Genomic DNA, 12,235 nt, shown 5'->3' with positions numbered 1-12,235 from the left:
CAGACAGCCTCCCTAAGACCCCGAGCACAGCGGGAACAGGACACGGGGTGAAAGAGGGCCCCTGGGAGCTCGCACAGCCACTCCACACGGGATGCAGAATGGTGAGAACCCGGCCTTGCTGGGAGCCGGCGTGTCTACCAGAAGATGAAGCAGCAGCTCCGGGCAGTCAGTGGCTCAAGGCCACACAGTGCCTGTGATCTCACCCACGAAGGACTTGAGATCCAAGCCCAAGACTCCAAAAGCTCCTGTGTGCACCCACAGCCGGCACACAGGGCAGCCTCCCGCTGGGCCTCGAGGGTCCTCTGGGGTGAGGGCGGGTGGAGCTGAGTGGGGCACGTGAGCAGGGAACGGGCCGGGCAGGACTGAGGGGGCCTCGCAGCATCTGCACAGAGACCAGCAGAGGGAAGGGCGGAGACTCTGTGTGGGGTCAGCGGGGGTCTGGTTAGGGGGCCCTGAGGACTGACAGGATGAGTAAAGAGGTGATCAACTAGGGGAAGAAGGGGCAGCAGAGCTGCGGCAGCCAAGCAGTTTAACGGTTCAGGGTTCTGCGCTCTGATGGTGCGCCCTCCATGGCAGTGGGGAAGAGGGTCGGGGGGCCCAGGTGTGGAGAGAGGGGGAGAAAGCGAGGGGCCGCTGGGGCCAGAGCACGCCTGAGAGGACAGACAGGGGCCCGCGGAGAGGCCCCAGCAAGGCTGACCGTGCGAGAGAGGCCCAGAACGGCCAGGAGCACCTCACTGAAAGGGAGGAGACGGAGCCCGGGGAAGTCACCCGGAGGGGAGAGCGACCCAAGCCGTCAGAGGCAGCTGGGGCTCCTCTGGAGGAGGCTTCACAGCGGGGCTGCGGAGCCAGAGGCCGAGGTGCTTCCAGAAAAGAGGAAGTTGGATAAAGACACACACACGGTTCTCACAGAGGGGAGGTGGGCAGAGGCAGGCACCCGACCTGTGACAAGCAGCAGGTCTGGGGGAGGAAATCTGGGGGAAAACCTCAGACGTCCGGGCCAGTCGGGAACAGACCACAGAGACAAGGAAGGTGCAGCCGGCTGCCCAGGGAGCGGCCGGGAGCCCCGGGCCGGGGAGGAGCAGGCCCGGGCCGGGGAGGAGCAGGCCCGGGCCGGGGAGGAGCAGGCCCGGGGCGGGGAGGAGCAGGCCCGGGGCGGGGCGCCAGCCCAAAGGGACTGGGAGCACCTGGAAACACAGGGGGGCTCGGCCAAGGCTGCGAGCAGCGGGAGGAACGTGGGCGGCCAGGGGCTCCAGGCCAGGGCCTATGCGGAGGGACTGCAGGAATCAGCCAAGCGCAGAAGCAAGTGGGGCTGGAAGGAAGGGCCCCTGCCCAGCAGGCGCAAAGCACAGGCTGGAGGGGGCAGGCAGGGCCAAGGCCCCAGAGGCCGAGGCAGGAGGCTCGGCTGGGCGGGCAGGCCCAGACGCTGGCTCGTGGTGCTGCTGAACTCAACCCTCACGGTCCAGCACCAAGTCCCCGTGCAAAGGTGCCCGTGGGCATCTCGTGGGCTGAGGCTAACTGGGGCCCCTTCAGGTATTTCATGTCAGGACTTGGAGAAAGAGAATGAAGACGAACTCCCAGCACAGCTGGCCAGTGACTGTGGGCCCACCACCTCACTACTCGATCCCCTTAAGGTCTCATGAGGCCGTGCATGGGGGGGGCAGGAGTGACAGCCTGCCCTGCGCTCAGTACACCGGGGCCGTGACCGCGGCCAGCGTCCGCGGAGGGAGTGGGCAGGCTGTCTGTAGCCCCGTGGTGGCCTCTGCTTGTCCCTGGCCAGGAGGAGAGGGTGAGCACCCCCACTGCAGACACTGTCCCCACACTGGAGTCAGAGAGGCATCAGGGGCAAGGGGCAGTGGGCTGGGGGTCTGTCTGTACCTTGATGAGGGTGGGGAGGGGCTTGGCGGTGGGGACCGCGGTTCCGTTGGTGAGGCTGGGAGGCAGAGGAGGCTGCTCTCCAAGGAAGAGCGTTTCTCCGGACTCTGGGCCCACGGGGAGCTGAGAGACAACCTGGGAGAGAGGTGGGAACGTGAGGACACCCCATAAGCTGCACCGCCTCCAGGCTCCAGCTGGCGCTGCAGTCCTGCCTGGCCCGCCCAGAGGTGGGCGGCCGTCACCCCCCTGATGGTCGCTGTTGAGGGCAGAGGAAGGAAGGCTGAGAAGAGCAGCCTCCAGGGTGGTGGTGGGAGGGGGTACTAGAAAAGGGGGAGCAGAGGGTGGAGAAAGCGTCACGGACCTGCACACACTCAGGAGAGGCAGCTGTTCTGCACGAGGGGACACGGGGCGGCAGGGAGGCCTCCGAATGTAACTCGAGGGGCCCACTGCCAACACCCCTCAACCCGAGCTAGCGGGGCAGCACCTCCCGGCTTCCCTGCCCCACCTGGGCCCAGGGAGGGACCTCGCCGGGGCAGCTCCAGCAGGTCTGGGCCCCTGGGGAGCGGAGGAGAAAGCTCACCTGAGCAGGGGACACAGAGGTGGCACTGGGCGGTGGCTCGCTGGCTCGGGCTTCCAGGGGCGACGGCACCGAGCCCTGGGACTCGTGGCTGGCAGGCTGCTCGGGGGATAAGGCGTCGCTGCTGTCCTCGTCGAAGGACGAGCTGTCTGCTACTTTCGGGTAGTTCACCTGGCCCACTGGAAGCCAAGGCCCGGGTGAGACTCCTTCGGCTGAGGGCCCTGCTCCCCAGCCAGAGGCTGTCCTCTCCCCCCGCAGCCAGCAGGAGGAGGCAACTGGCAGCTGCCCTGCCTCTTGCACCTAAACGAGCTGGAGGAAAGCTTGTCCTCACAGCCCCGAAGCGAAGGCCAGGAGAGTCGGTCCTACCGGCCCTCACGGCGCTGCCTTGGCAGCAGAGGCCTGACCACTGGCCCGCTAGGCCCCCTCGCCCCGCCAGCCTGGAGGCCGCTCCTTGTAGTCCTCCCGTCTCTGCCCATCCTCTGCCCTCTAAGACAAGATGCAGCAGTGTTCAGTCTTCACGGCGAACGTCTGCCCACCCTCCCAAGCCTGTCGCCGCCTCCAACTCCTGTTTCCTGGCTGTTGCAGGCACTGTATTTCCACCCTGGGGACCCTGAGAGGAGGGCTGAAGGAGTCTGGGGAACAGCTATGGGGGTGCAGCTCCTCCCTTGGGCTGCCTGACTCCCTGAAGACCAGGAACAGCCCACTCTTCAGCCTCCGGTGGTTGTGCAAGTGGAGGGCAGGGCAGGGCAGAGGAGGGGAGGAGGGCCGCCTGCTCGCCCAGGTGAAGCAGGGCCAGTGGCTCTCAAAGTCCCAGGGCCCGGGGGCAGCAAGGCCACTGCCTGCCCTCCCCGCTGTAGGGCACAGGGCCTGGAGGCCTGTGTGCCCGGGTTGGGGGGCCCAGTGTGGGAATCCCAGACGCAGAGGGAGGTGAAGAAGGGGACGGAGCGAGCAGGGCATTTCACGACTCCTGTCACAACCCCGTGGCCATCACGGTTAGAAGAGAAGCGCGGCACGAGCCGCTGTCCACACAGAGGGACCAGGCGCAGGGCTGAGCAGGGGCCACACCACAGACGAGGAAAAGGAACAACCTGGAGCGCTCCCCGTCCAGGGCCGTGACCCAAGGCCACGGGAACCTGGGCAGGATGCCCCTGAGCTTACACTCCCCCCCGCAACCCGCCAGGCTGACCCTCCTGGCCCCCCGAGGGGGCACAGCCTCTGACCACCGTGTGCCTCCTGCCAGCCGCTCGAGGCCCAGGTTCCTCCCCCGGCCTCTCACTCCCAGAGAGGAGACCAGCAGGACCAGGGAGCGGATGGAGGAACCTCAGGTCCACCCCAATTCAGTCCAGGGGTCACTGCAGGGTCCTGCCCTGCGGGAGTTCACAGTCCAGGCTGTGGGGCACAGCCAATGCTTTGCTAGATGGAAGCCTGGGTACTGAGGGGGCCAGGCTCGGGGAAGACTTCTGGGGCTTTTGCACACCTCCTTCAGGCCAACTGGAAGTGGGTGTGTGAGTGTTAAGCGGCTGACTGTAGGGGAGTCTGAGGTGACAGAGACCATGTGCAAGGCCTCTCCCGGCCCCAACCCTCAGCAGGCTCCCCAACCTCTGCCTCCTGCTCCCATTCTCCCCCGTCCGCAACCTGCCCGTGACGCATCCTCTCAGCCCTAAACCTGCCCGCTTCTCAGTCTAAATATCCTTCCTGACCACCCTACCCACTCCTCTTGAACAATGGACGACAGCTGCCCTCTGCCCATCCCTCCTCCTCATGACCACTGCTAGAGAATGCCCCCTTCTCTCCAGCCACCACTGACGATCTCGCTGCCAAACGCAACGGCTTCCCAGGCCGCCAGGCCACTGCCCACACTGACCCTCCGCCTAGAATGGCCCTCAGTGCCTGCTCTACTCGGTGCATGGACTCAACCTCTACGCTGGCCCCAATCATGCGCATCAGCCGTGCAACCTCCCTGCCCCGGCTGCCTGGCCATGTGCCTACTGTCCTGCGCTGTCCACGACAGCAGGGCCAGCCGCTCTATCATGAACGTCACTGCAACGGCCCAACCCTTTCCCGAGCCTCCCCAGGCGGCTAGGACTGCGCCAGGTGGAGCCTGTGAGCTCCCGGAAGGCAGGTGACTCGGTTCCCAAGTCACAGGGCCCAGGCCTCTCTCAGCAGGCGGCGCCACCTGTGCCTGGGAGCGAGACACGAAGTCACTGGTGCACACCACAGCCTTCTCCCGTCAGGCCGAGCCCGCGCAGGGCGGCAGCAGTGTGCTCTGTGTCTGTGATGGCCAGGCTCACGCAGGCCTGGCACCCGGCCAACTCTTGGGAAACATTTATCAGATCTGGGATGGCGGTAGAGTCCAGACTGACCTTGGCCCAACCACTGGCCGTAACTAGGGGCTGTTGTAGAATGTGCTGGAGATTTGGGTGGGAGTACACTGACATGAGATGGCTGGATGGCATCACTCACTCAATGGACATGGGTTTGGGTGGACTCCGGGAGTTGGTGATGGACAGGGAGGCCTGGCGTGCTGCTGTCCACGGGGTTGCAAAGAGTCGGACACGACTGAGCGACTGAACACTGACTCAAGGCAAGACAAACACGTGGGCGGAGTGGGGGATTCAGGGAAGAGGGTATTGAGACCCCCAGCTCAACCCACCTCTGCACTGGTGCAGGTGAGGCCCAGGCCTGCCTCTGCTGACCCGGGCCCCGGGCCCCACCTGGCCTGCCTTGAGCCAACCCGTGCCCTCCTGTGCCCACTCTGCCCAGAGACCCAGCTCACACTTACGGTGGGAGCACTCTAGCTGCCTCCCAGGGCAGATCTCAGGCCCACAGCAGCTACAGAAGCACGTCTGTCCCAACCTCACCACGGTGAGGGGATCAGGGGTGCAGGCCTGACCGTGCACAGGGGCCTGTGGCGCCCCCCGCCCCTTTCTGACACTCCCCTTCCAGGTTGGCGTGCAGGTGCCCCTGCTCCCCCGCAGACGCTTCAACTCCTCCTCGGGCTGCACCCCCACCTTGGCCTCACCTCCCCTGACGCCAGCCCCCACCGTCAGGGCTGGGCTGGGTGACCTTTGGTCCACTGGGACCTACTTCCCTGCTTGGGTCTGCACTTGAGCTTGAGCTCCGTAAGGACCAGGGGTGTGGTCTGCCTCGTGGGGCTGGGGTCCGTGCACCTAGCGCCCCGCTGGGGTCTGTCGGCCTTTGTAAGCGAACTATCTGGGCAAAGGGTCAGGCTCCAAAAGGGGGCGTCACGAATGAAAAGGAGCAGCAGGCATGGTTTCTAGTTCTCGGCGTCTCCATGTGCTTGCGCACACCAACCCTGACACCTACCCACCTTCTCTGGAAAAGAGGGGCGACCCCTGGGTTCAGAGATGGGGAGCAGACGGAGGCCTCAGTTACTGGCTTAGCTGTTCCGGCACGGCGCTGATCCATTGGGCCATGGGCGCTGACCCAGGCTCGCACGACCCATTTGTCAGGCTCTGATTCTCCACGCCTCGGCTCCCCTGCCCCAGGCTAAGCAGGAAGTCAGGGAGCAAGCAGCCTGGCGGCCCTCCCCATGTGCCGGCTAGTGGGTCCACGCAGGGCGGCCTGGCTCCTCACCAATGATGGCCTCCTTCAGGCTGGACTCCACAGGCAGGATATTCTTCTCCACCAGCTCCATGGGGCCAGGCCTCTGCGCGATCTTCTCGTTGAGGTCATCTGCCAGCCTGGCTCTCTTCAGCTTCAGCTGCTTGGCCTGGAGGGAGGGCTCAGCCGAGGTCTCTGCATGTGGGAGAGGGTGGAAGAGGATACAGGGGTGAGCAGGCTCTGTCCTGGAACCCCAAAGCACCTCCCCTTCCTGCCAGGGAAGGAGCAGACCAGCAGAACCAGGCAGAGTGGGGGACCCGGTGTGAAGTTTCACGAGGACAGAGGGTGGGGGCCCCACTGAGGACAGTGTGCGGTCACACCCAACCGCGGTCACTAGGCACAGCAGACCCAGACGACAGGACTTGCTGCAGGGGACACTCTGCCTCCCCGCTCTGGGCCTCGGTGGCTTCCTGCCACATGCAGGGTTCAAACTAGGAAAGTCTTCTTCCAACTCCAAAGTGGGTTCCAAACTGAACAAAAAATGGATCGACTCAAGTCCAAACCTTTCCTTCCCTAGAATGAGGAAAGAAGTGTGTGGGTGGGGCAGGCAGAGTTTGCCTGGGATGACCTCACTTGTACTTCACAGGTGCTGGAGTAAATACCAGATAAAAGCACGAATGGATGGAAGTAAATCCATGCTGGAGACACTGCTGGGGGAGAGGACTGCATACCCCGTTTTTGTGAGGAATGGGGGCAACGAGGAAGAGTGAAGAAGAAACGCGGGTGGTGCAGGGTGCAGACAGTGAGCAAGAGGGTTTGCATGAAGAAGCATTTCTGGTCTAACACACACCTTCCAAAATGTGCATCCTGACCAGCTCTGATCTCTCCGGCCGGGAACGGATCTTCCGTTTCAGGTAGTCCTCTGTCTGCGGAAAAAACACACCAAGCAGCTCTCAGATGCAGGTCACAAGCTTAAGGCCTGGACAAGACCAAAAGGCAGCCGTGGCTTCAGTGGGTGACCTCGGCTGCCCCAGGAGCTCAGCCTGGACACTGCTGGGTCCCGAGGCCTGGGGAGGGCACATCCACTTTCAAGGCACCTGTTGAGGGCTTCGTCCACCTGTGAGGACCATCTGTCTCTCTGAGGCTGAACTACTAATATATGTTCTAATCTATGACTTTTATTATCATAAAAGTAATATGAGTTCATTAAAGAAAATTTAAAAATTAGAAAGACAACAATAAAAAAAACATGTAGTTATCCACCGTTAGTACTCAGGGGTATTTGTTTCTAGTCATTCTTCCATGCAGAAGATAGGTTTAATTTTGCAGAGCTCTAATCATACTGAATATAACTCTGCATCTTATTTCAAAATCTTTGGCACTGCCTGACACCACAAGCATTTTCTGTTCACTCTGAACTAATTTTATATGTGGTGTCATAGTTCTAGTTCCTTAAAGTCTAATGTCCTCATTTCTGCACTTATGAGACTCCAGGCAAATTAAGCCATTGCCCCGACAGTCCTAGAGCCAGCCCACTGCCCAGCGCTCCTGGTATAGTGTGTATGTGACCTGGATCTGTCTCACTCTAGAGCTTGTGTTCTTAAGCTTTGCACCAGAATTTTTCAAGCCATCGGCCAAGACCATCACCTCTCCTACCCAGCACGTTAGGAGAGGACAGGGCAGAGGCGGGTAGAGTAGAACAGGGTGGAGAATGAAGTGCCAGAGCAGACGTCACGCCTGCAGCAAGGTCCAGACTTGCTCCCTGGCCTGGCCACGGCCCTAGCCCTGTGGTGCTGAGCTCCCAGGAGATGGCTTATGGCGGCCGTGGGCTCAGGGCCGGCCTGTCACCCATCTGTGGTGGGCAGAAGTGCTGCTGGAGAAGAAAGCAGAGCAGGTTCTGGCCAGAGCTGGTCTTTACAGACAGCAGGGGTAAGAGGCTCATGTACTGAGGAAGAAACAACTGGAGTCCACAGAGCAAGGTTTGACCCTGGCTCGCCACTGACTAGCTGGACAAGTTAGCTAACCTCTCTTAGCTGCATCTATTAAGGTGAAGATAGACACCTAATTCATAAGAGCTGCTGCTGCTGCTAAGTCATTTCAGTCATATGCGACCCCATAGATGGCAGCCCACCAGGCTCCCCTGTCCCTGGGATTCTCCAGGCAAGAACACTGGAGTGGGTTGCCATTTCCTTCTCCAATGCATGAAAGTGAAAAGGGAAAGTGAAGTCGCTCAGTCGTGTCCAACGCTTAGCGACCCCGTGGACTGCAGCCCACCAGGCCCCTCCGTCCATGGACTCTCCAGGCAGAAGTGCTGGAGTGGGCGCCACTGCCTTCCCCTCTTAAGAGCTGCAGTGATCCTAAACACGAAAAGGACAGAACTGCACCTCAGGCCACATGTACTCTGAGCCTTGGAGAAGCAGGCCAGGAAGTGGCGCCAAGTCTTAAGCATGGGTAGGAGGCGCGGGCAAGGCCATTCCTCGGACTCCCTCATCCTCCGGCCGGTGCCACAGCGCAGCCAGCCACTCCTTTCATTCCCAGCACCCGGGACCTCATTCTTCCCGCTCACTCTAAGAATTCATCATCATTTTCCTTAGCAATTGGTTAAAAATAAGATAAAAACAGAAGACCGTAAGATGAGCCCTGGAGGTAAGCGATTCAGAGTCTCTGACAGAGCTGTGGGTCCTGGGCAGCCTGCGAGCCTCCATCTGCGGGGGTTCTCCTCCCTTGTCTTTTACATAAAAGAAAAAGTGCCGGGCCGGGACGGGAAAGCATGCTCTGGCCACTTCCCCCTCTCCACCCACGCCAGGCAGCAGACCACCCCCGAGGCCCCTGGGGGAACTGAAACCGAGGGGGACAGAGCAGCAAGCCAGGTGCGGCAGCGTGAGCCGGCGCCCAGAGGCCCAGCTTCCGCTTCCACGGCCTCCAGTGGACCCTGGCTGCTCAGGGAACAGGGAGGTCTCCAGGCCCACCTGGAGTCATGCGAGCAGTGCAGCCAGACACGGAGGGACCACCACTCAGCAAGCCTTCCCGTGGCCGGTGTTCATGTCCTAACAGCTACCAAAGGCCAAGTGGAATCCAAGTTTGGAAAATACCAGCGGTCTCCAAACCCAGAGGAGGCTGGCACCCATGACACACCCTTGGATGTACCAGAGGAGGACACTCCTGATCACGGTCCAAACCTTCAGGCTGGCAGACGCTGGGGTGGGATGAAGCGGAAAGGCAGAGCTTTCTGTTTGGAACTGTGAGGCCGGGGCGGACCCTGGGGACCACGCCAGACCAGAGGGAAGATGGCGGCAGCACGATGGGTTCTGACGGGGCTCGTGGTGGGGGTCCCTGGAAGAAAGATGCCTTACCCTGGCCCGCTCCAAGCTCCTTCTCTGCTCATGAAACGCAGCTGGACTTTTCAAAGCTGTTGGGAGAAGAACCGTACAATAATTACACCAGAGTGAAGCATCAGGCCTACTGCTACAGTTCACAGTGGAGAGGCATCCTGATCCAAGTTCACTTCAGCAGCACTACTCACGTCGGCTGACGGGGAGGAGAAAGCGGCACCTGAGTAGGCACGCACCTTTACGGCTCAGCTGCCCCATCACTACAATCCTGGCGATTTCATTCTCATGGGGAATGGCCACTGCTAAGGTGCACCCACGGAACGTAGCCCTAACACAACCCTTACGGAGCCGCCAACCCTGGAAGACGGGGACACAGAGTACGCCTGCAAGCCAGGCGCCCCCACTGTCCTTCAGCCTCACCAGGGATCACCACACGACCAAACGGCGTGACTGAGGCAGCTCAACCAAAGGACGTACACCTACTCGGCGCCGTTTCCTTCCTCGGTTCAGCTGGTGATAACAGTGCTGCTAAAACCAACCTGCATTTCATCTTGAAGGACTAAGACCTTCACCGGGCTTGTGAGGCTGACTGCGGTGCTCACAACCAGCGGCGGACCAGAAGGCCCCCCTGGAGCCACGTCAGGGACCCGGCTCTATTCTGGGGCAACCGCTCCACGGGCCACAGTTCGCCACTCGGCAAAGCATGCCGGGGGCAGGGAGACCGGAGTCAGACCCTCTACAAATGCAGCGCTGTGAAGCCAGTTCAGCAAATGATGAGTGGGGATACCGTGAGCTTGAACAGGGAACGGCTGGCCTGGCTCACTTCAAGAAATTCACCAGACGGGGGTCAGTTTCAGTTCTGCTGCCCCACGGTTTCAGAGCAGCTGTGAGACAGTGTGGAGGGGCTGCCGGCCATTGGGGAGGAGCAGGGTGAGGAGACGCTCCAAGTAGCCAGAGCACAGACTTGACCCCATCCTGATGGGGCCCCCGCCCCACCCCACCCCTGCCGGGCCGCAACTGCAGCCAAACCAGAAGGAAGTGCCAAACGTCCTCGCAGTCGTTTTTTTTTTTTTTTTTTTTTTTTAAGTTTTTAAATCTTACGATAAAAAAGAAACCATCATTTTTGAAAGGTCAGCTGAGAGTGCGCATCTCCTAAACAGCAGGGGGAGCTCTAGATTTATAACAAATGATCTCTAAGGAAAACCAACACACAGGCTCCCTCGCCAAGCTCCCAGAGCCCGCCCAGCTCTGGTCTGAAGCTCTGGGCATCTCTGCGGGCCACCAGGCCAGCTTGCATCTGCTTCCGCTGAGTACAGCTGGCGCAAGTCCAGCATCAGCCTCCGAGAGCCCTGCTGGGCGTGGGGTGACAGACAGCCGTGCTCTTGCAGAGGACGGTAAGGACCAAGAAGCAGAGGGAAACTCAGTGTCCGCCGCCCCGCCCCCGGCCGCCCTTCTGCCTTCTTCTCCACAGCTCATCGCCGTCTGACACTCCGGAGAGTCACAGCAGTGTCTTTCTAATTTACTGCCAAGCCAGCTCCCTCGGGCACGGCAGGGGCCCGTGTCCTCCTTTCCTCTCTGACAGTAACCCCAGCGCCGCCGAGGGCACCCAGTGCATGGCTCATTCGGTGATCTGCTGGCTATTCCACGTGAAATGGACACACAGTTGCGCCCTGGAGGACTCTGAGCTCTGAACTTCCCCTTGAGCAGCCAGGATTAAGCTCTCATCTGGGTTCGAAACCTCGCAGGGGTCCCCAACAGAAAATGAGGACGTCCGTGTTCCTGTCGCTGCTGGCGTGACGGGGGGATCGCCTGCTCTCTGGCTCTCGTCTTCTTCTGCAGAGTGGACTCCGCCCACTTCTGAATCCCCATGTCGAGTGACAGCGCTCTGGGTCCGAGGGCGCCCTCACCACCGCGGGTAGGGCGCTGCTGGCATCCTGCACGGTGATCCGGCTGGGCCCTGGGTTAGATCCCCACAGGGGCTAGCGAGTTTCTGCACCAGTCTTGGTGCCGGCCGCGCCAGAGCCTACGCTGCTGCCCACGGAGGCAGGCACACACCCGGCCTCTGGAGCGCCAGCTCACGCTGCGCACTTTCCCGATGGGAACGGTCACCCTCAGGCCCGCCACATGTGCGGTGGGGAGTGGGGACGCACGCCAGGTACAGCTGACTTCCTGCACGGCTCATTTTCGTGCTAGCGAGGTGCTGTGGCAGGCACCATTCTGGACACTCTGAAGTGCTGTCCAGTCGAATGTTCCCAGTGACTCCACGTGGTATGCAGTGCTGTTTGACAGCCGTGGGCAGGCTCAAAAACGGGAGGAAAGGCAGCGAGTGGCAGAGTAAGGTTCTCAACCTCATCCTCTCTCACCCCCAGGTCGGCGTTCTTTCTCTCCTCTGGGCTGGTTTCTTAATTTCTTCAGAAGGTGGAGACGGACGGCCCCACTAGATGTGGAGGCAGAGAGGCTGAGAAGCAGGGCAGAGGGCAGGCGGTGTGGCAAGGCCGGCTTGACCACCATGCTGAGCACAAACCGCTGGGAGGGAGGCTCAGAGGAGGGGTGCAGTGACTGCAGGTCACAGAGCCACGGTCAGAAAGATGAGCTCACATAAGGCTGAAGGCACAGCCTCCAGCACTGATGCCAGGAGGTGAGCCAGGAGGGCAATGAGAAGACCAGAGTAGCTTCTCAGTTCCTCAGAGCTTGAGCAGAAGAACCAGAAATGAAGACCCCCGCAAAAAATTCAACACAATGACCACTGATCCCCAAAGACAGCTTCATTTTATAACATTATAATCTCACTGAATCTTAACAACCATGAGGCAGGTACCACTCTTCCAATCTACCCATGAGGAAACTAACACTGCAGAGACCCGTGAGGCCTTTCACCAGGATTGGACCC

At 60.8% G+C, this 12,235-nt stretch overlaps 1 protein-coding gene across 4 annotated transcripts in view; it reads right to left on the bottom strand.

Annotated features, from left to right (window-relative positions):
* Window positions 1–12,235, bottom strand: part of MRTFA (myocardin related transcription factor A) — a 203,289-nt gene that overhangs the window by 8,857 nt on the left and 182,197 nt on the right. For all 4 annotated transcript variants that reach the window (XM_040233243.1, XM_040233244.1, XM_040233242.1 and 1 more), the window contains 5 exons: window positions 9,367–9,422; window positions 6,864–6,939; window positions 6,047–6,208; window positions 2,453–2,628; window positions 1,876–2,007 (listed from right to left, as the gene is read on the bottom strand). In XM_040233243.1, coding sequence (XP_040089177.1) covers window positions 1,876–2,007; window positions 2,453–2,628; window positions 6,047–6,208; window positions 6,864–6,939; window positions 9,367–9,422 — 602 coding nt within the window. The remainder of the gene's footprint in view (window positions 1–1,875; window positions 2,008–2,452; window positions 2,629–6,046; window positions 6,209–6,863; window positions 6,940–9,366; window positions 9,423–12,235) is intronic.

Source organism: Oryx dammah, unplaced genomic scaffold, assembly GCF_014754425.2.
Source record: "Oryx dammah isolate SB20612 unplaced genomic scaffold, SCBI_Odam_1.1 HiC_scaffold_29, whole genome shotgun sequence".
Lineage (NCBI taxonomy): Eukaryota > Metazoa > Chordata > Mammalia > Artiodactyla > Bovidae > Oryx > Oryx dammah.
Note: the sequence above shows the minus strand (reverse complement) of the source record. Positions and strands in the feature narration are given on the sequence as shown.